Source organism: Macrotis lagotis, chromosome 6 (assembly GCF_037893015.1).
Source record: "Macrotis lagotis isolate mMagLag1 chromosome 6, bilby.v1.9.chrom.fasta, whole genome shotgun sequence".
Taxonomy (NCBI): Eukaryota; Metazoa; Chordata; class Mammalia; order Peramelemorphia; family Peramelidae; genus Macrotis; species Macrotis lagotis.
The window spans coordinates 58,539,686-58,558,623 of record NC_133663.1 but is presented as its reverse complement, the minus strand read 5'-3'; the positions used below and the strand labels follow the sequence as shown (position 1 = coordinate 58,558,623).

General features: G+C 36.5%; 1 protein-coding gene across 1 annotated transcript in view; it reads left to right on the top strand.

Annotated features, from left to right (window-relative positions):
* Positions 1-18,938, top strand: part of COL4A3 (collagen type IV alpha 3 chain) — a 179,239-nt gene that overhangs the window by 54,419 nt on the left and 105,882 nt on the right. The window contains exons 2-3 of the mRNA XM_074191247.1: positions 15,077-15,133; positions 18,669-18,758. Of these exons, the coding sequence (XP_074047348.1) occupies positions 15,077-15,133; positions 18,669-18,758 (147 nt within the window). The remainder of the gene's footprint in view (positions 1-15,076; positions 15,134-18,668; positions 18,759-18,938) is intronic.

Below are 18,938 nucleotides of genomic sequence, written 5' to 3'. Positions count from 1 at the left end.
GACTTTCTTTGCCCATGGGGCAGACTGAGGACTCTGTAAATTCTCTGAAAGGGGAAGCATCCAAGGACATAGCTAGACAAGCTGTGATGCCAGAAATAGGATCATACAGACTCAGAAATGTGCCCATACCTAGTTGGAGATCTCTGTATATATGGTAGCAGCATTGTCATCCCCCTTTTCTGAACACTATGTTTGTATTGTTGTGGTCTAAGGTCACACTAGCTTTTTTGGCAATTACATCACACTATGGACTTATATTGTGTTTATATTGTGCTTTTTTTCTGGTCAAAGATTTTTCTTACCCATGTCTCAAACTTTACATTTTTTCTTGATAGGTTTCATCTTATTAAATGTATTAGTCTGACTCAATCTTAAGGTCATAGATTTGAAACTTAAAAGAACCATACAGATCATCTGGCTCAATTGTCTCACTTCACAGAAAGAAACTGAGACCCAGAGAGAAGTGATTTGCCCAAGTATTCACAGGTAGCAAATGACATAGTTAGGATTTGAACCTAGGTTTTCTCCCTCAAATGTAGCACTCCTACTATGCTACATTACCTGCAATCTAATATATCCCTCTCAGGTTCATGCCATTTCCAATTTTTATATGCAGGATATCTATATCTTTACCAAGGTTAACAATAAAATAGTCAGCAGAATAAGGTTAGGCATAGAAAACTGGCAGTTCTCCACCAGAGACCTTTCTCCAGGTTTCTCTTGCTCTATTAACTTGCAGTCCAAAGATCATTGAGCTACTTCCTAGTCCAATTGATTGTACTTTCACCTAATTTCACATCTCTCCAGAAAATCAGCTTCATAAATGCAATATGGAGGTGGGTGGAGAAGGAATTTGTCCATAGGTAGCTGATCTGAAAAAAAATCTAGATGTTTAAATGAATTGAAAACTTATATTGCTGATTCAGAATGATAAACTTTTAATCTAATGCAATCTAAGATTATAAACCATACAAAAGCATAGTGTCTTTCTCATGGGACTTTGGTCAGATCCTATCATAACTGGAGGATTATTGTTTTCAGTCTGGATGCCACTATTCTAGGAAGGACAATTGACAAGCTAGAGAAAGTCCAGTAGAAGGGGTCAGAGTGGTGAAAGACCTTGAGGTGATGCTCTCTGTGAGGACTGGTTGAAAAACTAGGTATTTCCTGGAGAAGAAAAAACAAAAATGGGAAAAAGGAGGTGTGATAGGTTCTTCCTCACTAAAGAATCTTTTAACAAAACCTGGACTTGTCAAAGATTTCAAAATTAGATACTCAGAGTGGAAGACATCACATCTAGACCAATACTTACCAGAAAAACTTTCCTGTTCACACATGTGATTTTGTATTTGTGTGTGTATGTGTTTGTAGGAGTAGAGAATTCTGATGTGAAATTCTTCTTGGATCACTATACCCAAGGTTCACGGTTGGTTGCTTAACAAAGGATTAGGAGAGGAATGCACAGCCTAGGAATGTGCTCAGGACAACCTTTTGAGGCTAGCTGGCACTATGCATGCTCTCCTTACTCAGCTTTTTCTTTTCACTGTTTATGTTGCTTTAAGCTATTGGTGGGCAGAGAGGCCAGCCAAGTCCATGTCAATAGAATATCCAGATTGGCTTTGGACAGTACCAACTTCCCTTATGATGAATTGGGCTTGAGACAGATAAAATAGAAGGGAACTAGAACAAGGAACACTTTTTTTGGCATCAATAGGTAAAATTGGCTATAGAGTTATTTAAAACAGAAATATTTATCAAGTGCATGCTACGTATCAACACTGTATCAGGTGTTTGGCACATAAAAACAAAAATTAAACAGCAGCTAATATTCTATTGAGGGCAGGGGACACATAGAGACATAAATAAATACAAAATATGTACCAAACATTTAAAAAAAATGACTGGGGGAGGGTGGGGGGGGGAGAAAATGTCCTAGTCATTGGAGACATCAGGATAGGAATTTTCAGGGAGGAAGCACTTGAATTGACCTTGAAAGGTAGATACTGACACCTTAAGGCAGAGGTGAACAGGGAGTTCATTCCAAGATGAATAACCTATAAAAGGCAAAGTCAAGAATTTCAGATAAAGAAAACAGTAATGAGACCAGATGGATGGGAAAGTGGAATGTGCAAAGAAGAAGATGACACTAGAAAGGTAGTTTGGAAACAGATGGAGAGAGGCTTTAAAAGACAAATGAATGAGCTTTTTTATCTCAGAGAAAGGAAAAAATGGAGCAGAAAAATGAGATGGTCTGACCCATTACTTGAGGAAAATCTGATTGATAGCCATGGAGGACATCTGATAGAATATTCTTTCTGCTCAAAGAACCCAGAGATATCTCCAAGCAAGGATGAGATACAACAGGAAAAGGAAAGAGAAGAGTCTCAACCTCACTGATGGTTTGGGTTTCCCTACAATGTTAGTTTTTCATACAATCAAGCTATGTTGTCTCTTTGTAGTTTCCATAACAATTAGCTGGAATTCTTGAGTCTTTAGTCCCTTCCTAGGCTTACTTGGTCAACACTTTTTTCCCTTTTCAATCCTTTGGTGAATTACAGTGCTACAACTAGCCTCTCCTTTCAAATTCCGCACCCCCAATATCCCATCACCAATCATACATAGCTAGACCAAACCCCAACCTTTTTCCTCCTATTCACATGGGACTGAATGACCCTGAAGAAAGTCATTCACAGTGCTAACTATATCTACTACAAATTTATATTATCTAATGGCAACCAAGTGCTTCTCTCTTCAAGCCTCTCAGATCATACCCTACCTTTAATCCTTTATGGGTTATGGACATCATAGATGTCCAACCTTTTAGCTCTTCTGTGTCTCATTGCCCAACAAAACCTTGCCAAGAACCACATATAGTATTTAATATTTATTTTTTACTACAATGTAACCCATATTACCAATGTAATAATTAGAATAGAATAGAATAGAATAGAATAGAATAGAATAGAATAGAATAGAATAGAATAGAATAGAATTAATATAATAATAAAACATAGCAATGCCACATGAATGGTTTGTGAGGGCTGCAGGTAGCCCATGGGCCCATGAGTTGGATATGCCAACATAAAGACTTTACTGGAAAAAGTTAAGCCATTTTCCAAGATCCACTTCCATTCCCTTTCTTCTTATCTATAATAGTGATAGTGAGAATGATAAGAATTAGAGTTTATATAGTGCTTTAATGTTTGAATAGTATTTTAAATGTGTAATCCCATTTGATCACATCACTTTGATATCACTCCACCCACTATCTCCTCACTCACTTTAGTCTCTGATAAAGAGGAGGCCTTTCTCTTTCCCAAAGATAACCCCCGGCATTCATCTCCGATTCTATTCCTTCCTATATTTACCAGAATTATTAAATCTATTATTAAATTATTATTAATTATTAATTAATTATTAAATCCACTCACTTTAATAGGTAACCATTGATTCCTTCTTTGTGTCTTATAAACATACTCAACACTTCTCCTTCCTTAAAAAAAAAAGAACAAAACTCTCACTAGCCGGGACTGTCTTCAATAGCTGGGATCCTGTACCTCTCCCCTCCTTCTCCATTAACCTCCCTGAAAAGCTCTCCATACTCAGTGCTTCTACCTTTTTTCCACTTTTCTTCGATCTGGTTTGCAAGCTTATCATTCAACTGCTCTCTTAATTGACAAAACTGATGACCTCTTCTCAGTCTTCATCCTTCATCCTTCCAAACCTCTCTGCCGCACTGGACACTGCTGACCACCCTCGCCCTGCTCTCTTTTCGTTCTCCTTCCTATCTGTTCATGTCTCAGTTTTCTTTTCTGGATCTTCATCTGTGTTATGTCCCCTAATTGTGGGTGTCTCCTAAGGCTCTGTCTTTTCCTTTTCCTTTTCTTTCTATTATCTGTCACTTGCTGATATCAGCTCCCATTAATTCAAATATCTCTATAGAGAACTCCAGATCAATAGAACCAGCCCTAGACTTTTCTTGGTTTGTAACAACAAAGCACTGTCTCTTGTACATTTGAAACTAAATGGGGGTGGCTAGGTGGTGCAGTGCATAGAGCACCGGCCCTGGAGTCAGGAGTATCTGGGTTCAAATCCAGTCTCAAACACTTACTAATTTCCTAGCTGTGTGGCCTTGGGCAAGCCACTTAACCCCATTTGCCTTGCAAAAACCTGAAAAAAAAAAGAAACTAAATGGTCTGTAGAGTTCTCAAAGGTAGCGAGCCCAAAGAAGAACTCATGATCTTTTCCCCTAAACTCACTCCTCTTCTGAATTTCCCTACTGCAGTCTAGGTTACCACCATCCTTCCCATGATCCAGGCTCTTAACTTCTGGTCACCTTTGACTACTCATTCTCACTCACTCAACATTATCTATAATGAGCTGTCAAATCTTATTTTATCTCCACTATTTCTCTCACTCATTATCCCTTCTTTCCATTGATATAGCCACTCCTCAGTCCTCATCACCTTTCTTCTGAACTACTGTGACAGCTTTCTGTTTGATCTCTCTGTCTCTCCCCAGTGCAATTTATCCTCCACCCAATGATTTTCCTAAAATTCACATCTGACTATGTCACCTTCCATTAAATAAACTTCCATGGTTACCTATTACCTCTAAGATCACATATGAACTCTTTGGTCATTTAAGGATCCTTACAATCAGGCCTCTTCCTCTATTTCTAGTCTTCTTACATACACTCTATAGTTAAATCAAATTGGCTTTTCTACACACTTTATTCTCTGTCTCCTATTGGAGATGGGTTTTGGAAAATCAAATGGAGATAATATTTGTAAGACATTTAGCAATGACAAACAGTAGGCATTTAATAAATGCTTCCTCCATCTCCCTCTGTCACTTAGAAGCCCTGGATTCCTGCCAGACTCAGCCCAAATGGAACCTTCAATAGTATCTCCCAGGCCCCATAGCTATTGGTGATTTTCCTTTGAAATTATTTTTCAACTACTCTGTATATATTTTGTGAGTAACTTTGTATACTTTTACATAAGGATAAATATATGGCATGATTCCAATAGTTTCTTCAGTGGCATCATTATGAGGAAAAAAATTTACCTTAAAAGTTCAGTCTTTGGGCCAGCTTAGACACTTAATAATTACCTAGCTGTGTGACCTTGGGCAAGCCACTTAATCCTATTGCCTTGCAAAACAAAAAACCCCAAAAGTTCAGTCTTCCATGTTAAATTCCTAAATGAACAAACAGAAATATTAAATTAAAAGAAGGAAAAGTCTTGAACCAAGGAGAGCAATATGGAAGATATTATGATAGTTTAGCTGAGAAATATTAATGGTCTTAACTAGGCTAGTGGTGGCAATGTAGAGGCAGTGACAGAGGCACTGACTCATCCTGGAGTCAGAAGACCTGATTCAGACATTTATTAACTATGTAAACCTAGGCAAATCACTTATTCTGTTTGCCTCACTTTCCTCTACTATGAAATGAGTATAACATGAGCACCTGTCACACAGGATTGTTGTGCAAATTAAATAAAATCACAATTCCTGGGACATAGTAGGAGTTACATAAATGTATATTCTCTCCTTTCCCTTTCCCAATGGACAAAAAAGAGATGTTGTAAGAGCAGAAATGACATGACTTAACAGGAATTGGAAACCTGTAGTCACAATATCTTAAAAGTGGATTCTTAGTTTGCTAAGCACATCAGCAAAAGTATACATGTTCTCATTGATTAATATTTTAATGAAAAAGTTATACCTATATGTTGCTTGCATGTATGCTTGGGTTCACATATGTACCATGAAACAGGTGTTTATAGGTAAATAGGTAGTGAATAAAATGATTGATTTTTCAGTGGGAATTTATCTCCTATTCAGAATTATGGCACATCAAGAAATGTGTGGTTGTACTGGGTCATGTGGGGATATAGGGAGAGCTTGAATAATTAAACCTCGTAAAATAGGAAAAAAAAGATGAGTAAAAAGCACAATTTATTCCAGATTGTGAACTATCAATGAAAGTAAGAACTAAGAACCAGAGTTTCTAGACCTCATCAGCACATTTACTTACATTTGGTGGGTATGTTTTATTCAGTAAGGAAATGTGATTAAGTGACTTGCCCAAGGTCACACAGTTAAGTAAGTATTAAATGTCTGAGGCTGGATTTGAACTCCAGGGCCGATGCATTCACTGTGCCACCTGCCTATACGGCACCATAGATAGAGCACTGGCCTTGGAGTCAGAAAGCTGGGAGTTTGAATCCAATCTCAGCCATTTACTGTATGACCTTAGGCACATCATTCAACCTTGACTGCCTCACATTCCAGGCTATCTCCAGTCATCCTGACTCATATCTGGCCACTGGATTCAGACTTAGCACAGCATCTTACTCAAATCCAATTCATGTGCTTGTGATGGCATCACCTCCCTGAAGCCATGGTTTTCTTCAAGAATGAAGGACAAGGGACAGCTAGGTGGTGCAATGGATAGAGCACTGGAACTGTAGTCAGGAGTACCTGAGTTCAAATCCAGCCTCAGACACAATAATTACCTAGCTGTGTGGCCTTGGGTAGCCACTTAACCCCATTGCCTTGCAAAAACCTAAAATAAAATAAATAGAATTATCAGGAGACCTTCACTATAGGAGATAGCATAGTAGAGAGGGGAAAAAACCCATTGATTTTAAGATCAAAAGTCCTGGGTTCAAATCCTGCCTGCCTCATAATTACTACCTAATGCCCTTGGGCAAAGTTATTTCACTCCTCTGGACCCCATATTCTTTATCTGTAAAATGAAAAGGTTGAACTGAATGCCCTCTGAAGTTCCTCCAGATTGAGATCTATAAATCCTTGATCTATAAGGAATGATTTCTTCTGTATTCTCCATTGAACCTCTTCCATGATAGGAACAAATACCTATAGTAAGTAGATATCTCTCCATTTCATGTTCCCCTTGAATTTATTATCATAAGGTCATGGAGCATAGAGAATCTAAGGATAAAGTTATAACTATTGTCACACTTTTCAGGGAAGTTTGAATAATTTTAATACATGCAGTGTATATATGTAAATATGTAAATGTATGTATATAAATATGTAAATGTTCAGACTGATTTTGAACTTAGTGCTTCAGACTCCAGTTCAGTGCTCTCTGTACTTGAAAGGAGCCTAGAATTCTAGCTCTAATCCTGATCTCTTCTTTGAAAACACCCTCAAACATGAGCATATCATTCTTAGGTTTTGTAGAGAAGGAAAAGTTAACTTAAAAGCTAATAGCTAGCAATATTTTTCCCCTTGCTTTTTCTAGTAGTCATAGTATCCATGACTTTTTCCAAGCATATAGTAGCTTTCCCTCTTTCAGATAACATAAAAAAAAATCCTTTGAAACCCTCAAAACTGTTGTCACCAGCACAGACTTTCTCAATACAAAGATGTATGGATCTAAAATATAAATGTAAACTCCATGCTCTAAAAGAGTATCAAAGTATCAATTGTGTTTCACAAATGGATCAAAAAAAATGAGACTTTAATGAACATCAATATATCATCTCAAATCAGTTCAAAAAATTTTAATAATCTAGAACATAAGGAATTTTAGTGATTCTATTTCCCAAAAATAATATAAATATTTTTAAATTTTATTTTTATTTTCATTTCTAAATTCTCTTTCCATTTTATCTTCCACTCATTGAGTAGGCAAAAAATGATGCATATTTAACATAATATGCAAATATATTTCTCCATTAGTCATGTCCACTCCCCAAGAAAAAATAAAAGAAAATAATGCTCATTCTCCTCTTGAGTTCATCAGTTCTCTATCTGAAGGTGGATAACATTTTTCATCATGAGTCTTTTGGAGTTGTGATGTATCATTGTGTTACTGAGCAAAGTTATTAAGGCTACCACAGTTGATTGTCTTTATACTATTTCTGTTGCTATGTGCATTGTTCTGGTTCTGCTTACTTTGATTTGTATCAGTTCACATAAATCTTCCAAGATCTTTCTAGAATTATCCTCTTATAGTACAAAAGAATTGTATCATATTCATACACCATGACTTGTTTAACCATTTTCCAATTGTTGGTTTCCCAATTGTTAGTTTTCAATTCTTTACTACTACAAAAAGAGCTGTTATAAATATTTTTGTACATATGAATTCTTGTCGTTTTTCTTTGATATCCTTGGAATACAGATCTAGTAGTGATATTGCTGCACTAAAGGTCCTTTGAGTTTAGTTTTATAAACCTTTGAGCTTGGTTACAAATTGTTCTCCAGAATAGTTGGACTAATTCACAGCTCCAACAGCAAAGTATATTAGTGTGCCTATTTCCCACATTTCCTTAAGCATTTATCATTTTCCTTTTCTATCTTCTTAGTCTAACAAATTGGTGCCAGGTAATACCTGAGGGTTGTTTTAGTTTTCATTTCTCTAATTACTAGTGATTTAGATCATTTTTTCATATAACTGCTGTTGATTTTGGTTTCTTCCTCTGATAACTGTCTATTCATATCATTTGGCCACTTAACAATTGGAGAATGGTTTTTTTTTGTTAAGTATTTACCATTTATTCTTTTTACTTTTGCTTTTGCACCATTTTTTTAGGTTTTTGCCAGGCAAACAGGGTTAAGTGGCTTGCCCAAGGCCACACAGCTAGGTAATTGTGTCTGAGACCGGATTTGAACCCAGGTACTCCTGACTCCAAGGCCGGTGCTTTATCCACTACGCCACCTAGCTGCCCCCCCCATTTATTCTTTATTTAACTTATTTGCACACATTTATTTGCTTATTGTCTCCTGCATAAGACTGTGGGCTCTTTGATGGCAGGGATTGTCATTTATTGCTTTGTATTCTCAGTACTTAGTACAGTGCTGATGCTTACTGACTGATCAGAATTATTCTATTGTGCACGGTTCTATAGCTGTTCATGAACACACCAGCAATGACTATTCAACCTTCTGTGCAGAGGCACATGTGAATGAAGATGAGGATGAGCATGATGAAACACAAGATTCAAGATGCCTATTCCATTAGTTGGTGCTGCATTCCCTAGAACTAATAGTTAGATCTGCAAATGTAACAATATTTTTAAACTATATATATATATATATATATATATATATATATATATATACATATAAATATATATATTAATGTATATGTCTAGGAAAAAATTTGTGTGTGTGTTGTGTGTGTGTGTGTGTGTGTGTGTGTATGTGTGTGTGTGTGTGTAGGAATGAAAAGTCAGAATATCAAGGAAATTATTGAAAATAAAACTTGAATGAAGAGAGCTTAGTAGTACCAAATCTCAAGCAATATTATAAAATACTAATCATCAAAACATTTTGGTATTAGTTAAGAATTAGGGTAGTTGACCAATGGAATAGATTAGATACAATATGCAGAAGCAGATGAGCACAGTAATCTAGTGTTGGATAAGTTAAAGTTTCCCTACTGGGGAAAGAAATAGTTATTTGACAAAAACTGCTGGGAAAACTGAAAAGTAGACTAATAGAAACTAAGCATAAGAATACTATTTCAAAGTACATCCTAAGAGAAAACTCAAAATAGGTACATTATTTAGTCATAAAGGGTGATATAATCAATTTAAGGAAGCATGGAAGAAATTACTTGTCAGATCTATGAATAGGGGAAGAATTTATGACAAAATGAGAGAGAGGTTCATGGAAAGTAAAATGGTAAATTTTAATTACAAAAATTTTTGCACAAACAAAATCAATGAAGCCAAAATTAGAAGAAAAGCAAGAAACTGGGGAGGGGGATTTATGTTTCTCTGATAAAGGTATAATTTATTAAACGCATAGGGAATTAAACCAAATAATTTCCTTGATATTCTGACCCTTCATTCCTACACACACACACACACACACACACACACACACACACACACACACATAACACACACAAAATTTTCCTAGACATATACATATATATATATAGTCTAAAAAATATTGAGTTACATTTGCAGATCTAACTATTAGTTCTGGGGAATGCAGCACCAACTAATGGAATAGGCATCTTGAATCTTGTGTTTCATCATGCTCATCCTCATCTCCATTCACATGTGCCTCTGCACAGAAAGTTGAATAGTCATTGCTGGTGTGTTCATGAACAGCTATAGAATCGTGCACAATAGAATAATTCTGATCAGTCAGTAAGTATCAACACTGTGCTAAGTACTGAGAATACAAAGCAATAAATGACAATCCCTGCCATCAAAGAGCCCACAGTCTTATGCAGGAGACAATAAGCAAATAAATGTGTACAAATAAGTTAAATAAAGAATAAATGGGGGGGGGCAGCTAGGTGGCGTAGTGGATAAAGCACCGGCCTTGGAGTCAGGAGTACCTGGGTTCAAATCTGGTCTCAGACACAATTACCTAGCTGTGTGGCCTTGGGCAAGTCACTGAACCCCGTTTGCCTTGCAAAAACCTAAAAAAATGGTGCAAAAGCAAAAGTAAAAAGAATAAATGGTAAATACTTAACAAAATAAAGGTTTTAGAGTTGAGAGATTGGTAAAGATTTCCTTCAGAAAATGAGATCTGAATTGAGTCTTAAAAACAACCCCAAAAAGCTTGGAGATGGAAGAGAGGAGGAAAAGTGTTTCAGGCATTGGGGACAGCAGTGCAAAGGCTCAGAGATGGGGAATCCAAAGGAGACCAGTGGAAATAGATTATAGAATACTTGGAGAGGAGTAAAAGAAGAGGTTTTCTTCCAAAAGAAAAGCCCAGTGATAAACAAAGTCTGACCTCAAGTTCAAAGCAGAATAGAGAGGGAAGATCTAGGTCAAAATACACTGAAGGAGGGCACTTCTTGGGGTGAAGCCAAGATGGCAGGGAGAAGCTAGGAAGCACCCTGAGCTTTTCCCAAAAATGAATTTAAATGAAGCCTCTAAACAGACTCTAAAGTACAGAACCCACAGAATACATTGGAAGAAAGTACTGAGGCTTAGACACAAATATCTTGCCAAGAGGACATAAGGATGTGGGGAAATCTGAATTCATAGAACCCAGAACTATAATTCTTGTCTTATTTGCTATGATACACTCCTTTTTAAAGACTATGCCTCCATTTATTATTCATTTTGTACATTCTGGTAATATTAAAAAAACATTTTTGTTTTCAAGAGTCAGTATTTAAGGGATGGATGGACAAAGGAAAATATTGGCATATGCCACAAATTGAAGATAATAAGCAATAAATTCATAAGACAATTTAGCAAAACAGATTAAAAATGTGTTGATTATAAATGAAAGTGTCAACTAATTTCTTTGTCCCTGGAATGAGATGAATGAAAAATCAAATATAAGTCATTTCACTATGGTCCTGAACCTAGAAGAATTAAAAAAAAACAATCAATAACAATCTTAAAAAGTGAAATATAAAAAAATCCCAATTATTTAGCCAGTTCTTATCTATTAGAGGTATTTATTAATATCTAGTCTTTGGCATGACTACACTGTCCAAAAGCACAAAATTCAGATACAGATGGAAAAATTACAAAGAATTCTTTACATATTTCATTTACATAACATCCAGATCTTTGGAAACATGATCTATCAATTTATAGAATTAAATAATATTTATAAAGTGTTTAACTTTCACTTAGCTGGTTCAATATAAATGTTTATTCCCTTCCTTTCCCTTATTCAGATATAAGAAGAGGATGAATGAGAAAAGTTCTGAAAATAACTGCATTTTTCTTCTTCTATTCTATAAATTAAAGCAAATGAGTTTAATTTTTCATATATATATATATATAGTGTCCCAAAAGTTTTCATGTGGTTGTAAGTTTTAATAGTCTAAGTATGTATATGCAAGTATATATGTTCATACACCTATATTTGTTTAGACACGTATTATTCATATCCGTAAATACAAACAGAAAGTATCTCCGATTGCTTTGTGTTCATTCCTGGTTAGTGTCTTCCTCTGTTGCTGCAGATCCTAGAGAGTTAACCTATCATAAAAGTCAGCAGATGTCCCAAAGTACATTGAGTGTCTAGTAAGACAAAACAAAAATGTATTTCATCTCCCCACAATCTAAGGTTAGAGAGATGTTTACTTTGTTTTGAGAAACACCAACCCTGTGGACCATCATTTCTGAGCCTTGGACAGATTTCAGGAAAACCAAAGCCCTTTCCCAAGAGTTCTGAGGAGACATCAGAGAAGAGAAATTCCTCTGATAGAAGAAAAAGAGTGTTGTTGGCTTTGTTTTTGTGAACGATTTGGCTAGTAAAGAAAACAACTGGGACCCAAAGGCTGCTCCCCTGCTCTCCTCTCCCAATCCCCTTTGAAGGTATTTCCATTTTCTTAAACCAAGTTATGTGGTCCAGAACAAAAAAATGTTTAATGTTCTTTCAATCAATCAAGAAATAATTACCAAATTATTTGGCATGCAGCCAGACACCCGAGATATGGTCATTCAAATCCTTTGTGCAACACAGGTATCTGTTATATAAAGATTAAAAATAAAAACTGTCCCTTCCTTCAGGTAGCTTTCATTCTATCAAGGAAGACATAAGGTCTGTTTAAAAGTATGGATGAAATAAAAACAAGATAACAGGGGAATGGAGCTATACCTCAGACCTATCAGATTAACTAAAATGGCAAAAGAGGAAAATAATAAATTTTGGAGGAGATGTGGGAAAACTAAGACACAAATGCACTTTTGGTGGAATTGTGAACTGATCCAATCATTCTGTAGAGCAATTTGTAATCATATCCAAAGGGCTATAAAACTGTGCCCTTTGATCCAGCAAAACCACTACTAGAATGGTATCCAAGAGAATTTTTTGTTTGTTTATTTGTTTATTTTTTTAGGTTTTTGCAAGTCAGTGGGGTTTAAGTGGCTTGCCCAAGGCCACACAGCTAGGTAATTATTGAGTGTCTGAGGCCGGATTTGAACTCAGGTACTCCTGACTCCAGGGCCAGTGCTCTATCCACTGTGCCACCTAGCCACCCTCGAGAATTTTTTTTAAAAATAAAAAGAACTTATTTGTACAAAAATATTTATAGCAGCTCTTCTTGTGGTGGCTAATTAAAAACCGAGGAGATTCCTAGCAATTGAGGAACAGCTGAATCAACTGTGGTTTATGATTGTAATGGAATATTATTTTGCTAAAAGAAATGGTGAGTTGATAGGTGGTAGCCAGGTGGTGTAGTGGATAGAGCACTGGAGCATCTCCATTTACCTATTTTTTAAATAATATTTTATTTTTTCCCAATTACATGTTAAAACAATTTTTTTACAATTTATTTTTAAGTTTTGAGCTTCAAATTCTCTCCCTCCTCCCCTTTCTTCCTCCTTGAGGAGGTAAGCAATTTGATATAGGTTATGGAGTCAGGAGGACCCGAATTCAAATTCGACCTCAGATACTTAATATTTACTAGCTGTATGACCTTGGGCAAGTCATTCTTAATCCCATTGCCTTAATAAAATTAAAAAATAAGAAATGACAAGTTAGATGATTTCAGAAAAACCTAGATTTACATGAATTGATACAAAGTGAAGTGAGCAGAACCAGGAGAACCTTGTTCAGAGTGACAGCAATAGGGTATGATAGAAATCTGTGACTTAGCTATTCACAGCAATACCATCCTTAGCAGTAACATGATCTTAGACAATCAATCCCTAAGAACTCACAATGAAGAGAAAGAATACTTAGAAAAACTGCAGCATATTATTTTTCTTCCCTTGTTCTCTTTTTTCTTCCTTTCTTCTTTGCTTCCTTCTTTCCTTTTTCTCTTTCCTTCTATCCTTTTATTTCATTCTTCTGTCCTTTCTTTTCTTCCTTTCTTGTTTGCATCTTCTTATAGAAAATGACTAATATGGAAATATTTTACAAAATTGCAAATGTGTAACCTATTTCAAATTGCTTACCTCCTCAAGGAGGAAGAAAGGGGAGGAGGGAGAGAATTTGAAGCTCAAAATTTAAAAATAAATTGTTAAAAATTGGTTTAACATGTAATTGGGAAAAAAAATAAAATATTATTTTAAAAAATCGGTAAATGGAGATGAGCACCTAGAATCATCAGAAAAGGCCTTGTGTGGTTAAGTTGCACTTGAAAAATCAACCTACAAACCTAATTAAACACCTACTGTTTTTGTTTGTCCTTCATTCTCAAAGGCCATAAAATCAGGGAGGTGATGTCTTGACAAGCACATGAATTGGATTTGAGAGAGGGGGTTGCTGTGTTAAATCACCAGCCTTACTTTCTCCTCTGAAGCCATCTGAGTCCAGGGGCCGGATATGAATCAGGATGACTGGAGATGGCCCTGGATGCAAGACAATCAGTATTAAATTATTTGCCCAAGGTCACATAGTTAGTAAGTGACAAGTGTCTGAGGTTGGATTCGCACTCCCATCCTCCTGACTCCAAGGCCAGCACTCTATCCATTGTATCTATCCAGCTGCTCAAGTGTCAGATGAAGCAGCTAGGTGGCTTAGTGGATAGAGTGCTGGGTCTGGAGTCAGGAAAACCTGCATTCAAATCTGACTTCAAAAACTTAACTGGTTTTGTAACAGCAGAAAAATCAATTAAACTTCTCCTTACCTAAATCCACTAAAGAAGGAAATGGCAAACCACTCTGGTATCTTTGCCAAGAAAAATCCTTGGCCAGTATTGGCCTGCTAGGGTTCACAGAGTCACAAGTCAGACATGATTGAACAACTGAATCTCTGGCCCCAGATATGCAAGAACAAAAAATAAAACAATCCCTGCTTTCAAGGAGTTTATTTCCTACAGAATATATGCCCGAAAGGTAAATTTGGAGGGGGGGAAGGAGGACGGTTCTAACTACGATCTGAACTTAGAAGAAAACTAAGAATTCTAAGTGCTTAATAAGCAGGCCTGTGGGATAAAGCAAGGCCAGTTTATTTGAACCATGAGCTGGGGAGGAATGTTTAATAAGGCAGAAAAGGTGGATTGTGAAGGGCTTTAAAAGCCAACTAAAGCATTTTGAGTCAAAGGAAAAAACAACAATGATTGAACTGGATTCATTTTGTCCTACTCATTGTGATTCATCAAATAACATGGAATTCTGTCCTCGTTTTTAAACAAAACTCCTTTCTTTCCCCATAGGGCTGTTTCTGTACAGACAAGGGTCCCTGCTTCTGTAATGGCATCAAAGGTGATAAGGTAAGAACAGGACAGTAACGAGCACTTCCCTTCCCTAAACTCATCACACCCCATTCATAGCATCCAAAAAGAGCCAGGTCCATTCGTTTTCTAAGCGCTGTGATTTGAATGTATCCAAACAGAAACATTAACCTGAAAGAGTGCCTTGTTCAAGTTCTTGGCTGGCTGGCCTAAATACCAGCGGTTAAATTGTAACTCTTTGGGTGGTGAGAGAGGGGCAGATAATTAGTAAAGTGACGTTCCAGAGGATGTTCCGATCATGTATGCACTGGCTACAATCTTACAGAACAAAAGAGGACAACTGAAAACCATTTAGGTCAAGTGGAAACCACCATGGTTTATTAGATGGACGATGAATAAACGGGGAAAAGGGCCAGTGTCTATGTCATGATCTCCACCTCCACCTAGTGGGAGACTAGGGCATCTGAACCACAATTGCTTCTGTGAGATTCAAATGAGAACCAATTTTGCAAGGATTTCGAGATTACCATGTACAAAGCATTGCACTAGGAAAGGAATCTGATTGCAAGAATAAAGAAAGGAATGCAGCAAAGATCTTACCAATTCAAACTCCATTAATGTGCCATTTGTGATGATTCAGACATGCTCCATAGTTCTCTGGAAAGAAAGTTGAATTAGGGGTCAAGAGGAACTAGATTCAAATCTTGGTTCTGCCATTTTCTATCTGTGAAACCTTGACAAAGAGAAACATTTGACCTTTCTAGTTTTTTATTTCTTCAACTGTAAAAGGAAGGAGCTGGACGAAATGACCTTAAAGATATTTTCCATCTCTAAACCTTTGAATTGGGTTGGACTCTTAGTTTTTCTACTTACTTACTTGTATTGCCTTAGATTATTTCCCTTTACATTTCTGGAACACATTGCTTCATCTGTAAAATGAGATGTGAACTGGAAGACCTCAAAGGTCCTTCCAGTCCCAATTCTATGCTCCAATATAAATTTTTCAATCTTTTCCCCTCTAGATGCATCACTAGTTTCTAAAATCTCTTTCCCCAAATGTGAATGTGCCCTCCACTGAGACAGAGGAAAACCCTCCCATACTTTAGAATGGATAGGTCTTCATGAGTTGCTTGTGGACAAACTTTTGGAGCTGAGAATTCCCAAATTGGGTTTGGTGGATTCTTCCAGGAAAGTGCTGCACATTTAATGCTTAATACATATTTTTGATTGTTTAAGAGGCAGACACAAAGTCAGAGTTGCAGAGCCCTTGACACTTGTCACTTGCAAAAGCTTGCAATGTGCTGACTCAAACTTTCAGAAGCCAGAGTAAGCTCAATGCTGACATGGAAAGCCAGGATGGGATTTAGTGGAGGATACCTATGGATGGTACCAAGAATTTGATGTAAAGGTTTGATGGGGGAATCTTTCAAAAAACTGCAAAAAATGAATTTTTAAAAATATTTCAGAAGCATTAATTGCCTGCAAACAAATATCACAGTAACCCCAGATCATTCATATACATGTGTTTATAAACATACATATATGTTTATGCATACATATATGCATATATCCTTGGCTATAATTATCTCAACATTTATATCTTTATGTATATGTATACATATATCTATTATATATCTTCTTATGTGTTTAGACATGTGCATATGTTTATATGTATATTACTTGTAAACATATGTATGTATATATGCTTATATAATGCTTATTTCATCAGGTCACTTAGTATTAGTCCATTTGTACCTAAAAAATAATAAAATTTCATTTCTTTATAATCATTTTAGCAATCTGACTTTTTGGTAAATCCTGGGTATGGAGGTGGGAACCTGGGAGTATAAATGGGGTGAGTGATCTAGTTAAATGAACAAATATACCAAAAAAGGAATAGCAAAGTGAGAAATTTGGGGGTGTTTGTGTTTCACAAAAGTGTAAAGAAAGAATTGTTTGTTCATTTACATTACAAAGAACTGGAGTCTTTGTTGCTTATGGGCAGGTAGATGAGTTAAGACAAAAGATTTAGTTTCAATCTGATCAAAACCTGAGATTAGGTCAGGTCTGACCCACCTACTTCTGAGTTAACCTAGGGTCTGCATCCTTCTCCTTCAAGGAAGTAGCTGTTCTTGCTTATTAGTATAATGAATAGGGCAGAGAAAACTTGAGGCCAAATATATCAATTAGATTGTGACCTCAGCCAATGATTGGCACAAAGGGGGAGAAACAAAGCCTTTCAAAGTGCATCTAACACCTAGTGGTTCTAGATTTCAAAGACCCTCTCCCCTTGAGACAGGTGTTCCATTTATTAAGATGTCTTCATAAAAAAAATTTTAATCACTCTGAACTAAGAATTCACGAGCCATTTATTATATTAGGAATTAAGGCTAGAAAAACAGGTTTGAGGACAGATCACAGATGACCTAAAATTTTGAACTTTTGAAAATTAAAAATTCAGACATTTTTTCCAAATAGCTTAACGACTCTATTCCTATCTGGTCCCACGTATTGATCTATTATCCTTATTGACACTCCTTACTATCAAATCTTTTTTTTTCCTACTACTGATTTACTGCCTAATCAAATGACAGATTAATATGGCCATTCACTGGCAGAGCAAAAGGTAGTAAAGCCCACAATGGGAATGTTATATGATGTATATTTCTGCCATAGTTTTTGCCCCTTATCTAAGATTCTTCTTAAAGACATGTTTTATTTTCTGTTGAAGGTTTTGTTTGGTTTTTTTCTCCTTTATTTGATTCCCTTATCCCCTTTTGATTTCCTCACTGCTTAGCGTTTGCATCACTCAGCTCTGAACTTTCAGAAACAGGAATCTTTCAAAGGCATAAGTGTTGGGGCAAGGGTAGGGGAGTATTGGGAGGAGAGCCAAAGCTTGGGCATTGAATGAATTTCCCAAGGCACTTTTCTTACAATAACCCTTTCAGATAGTCCATGATTTGTATCCCAATTTTACAGATTAAAAAAGCCCTCAGGCTTCAAGGTAAAAAACTCATCAGACATCAACTAATTGATGAGAATCAGAACCAGGATCTGACCCAGATCTCCTGTCCCAAAGATCAGTACTCACAGTCCAAAGATTCACATCTGAAAGGGAATTTTGAGACCATATAGACTCAACTCTTCTCCTGCTCCCAATTCCCCATCCTGCTTATTTTACAGAGAAGAAATTGAAACTCAAAGTGGTTAAGTGATTTAATGTAGATCAATAACCAAGACATGAATTGAGTACAAGTCCTCCCATTCCAAATCCAAAGTTCTTTCAGTTGTCTTACAGTCTACTCTCTCAATCATACCTTGTTGTCACTACAAATCTTCGTGAAAGACTGAAATCTTATGGTAGCTACAAGTTCATTATCTGCTACTGGCTATTTATGGTTATTTCCACTTCTCTACACACACACAGACACACAGATACACACAACACACACACACACACACACACACACACACACATACACTTAATATTTCATTGTGAAAGCATGCAGGAAAATGATAGTTGCTTAGTAATTAATTCCAACTTGACTTGTACTGACACTGTTGTTTTGTACAGGGTGAGAAAGGCTTTCCTGGTTGTCCTGGTACTCCCGGACAGAAAGGACTACCTGGTCCAGAAGGTATACCTGGACCTCAGGGACCCAAGGTAACTTATCATCCAAGTTTGTATATCTTATACTTTCTGATGGTGTACAGGTTCAGCAATTATGGGACCTCACCAACTCTATAGGTAATGGGGAATAAATGGAGCAACATAGCTTTAAGACTCAGCAGCATAGAGTTCTGTCAAACTGAGTTGATTTGTTTCCCTTCTGATTACCTCTCC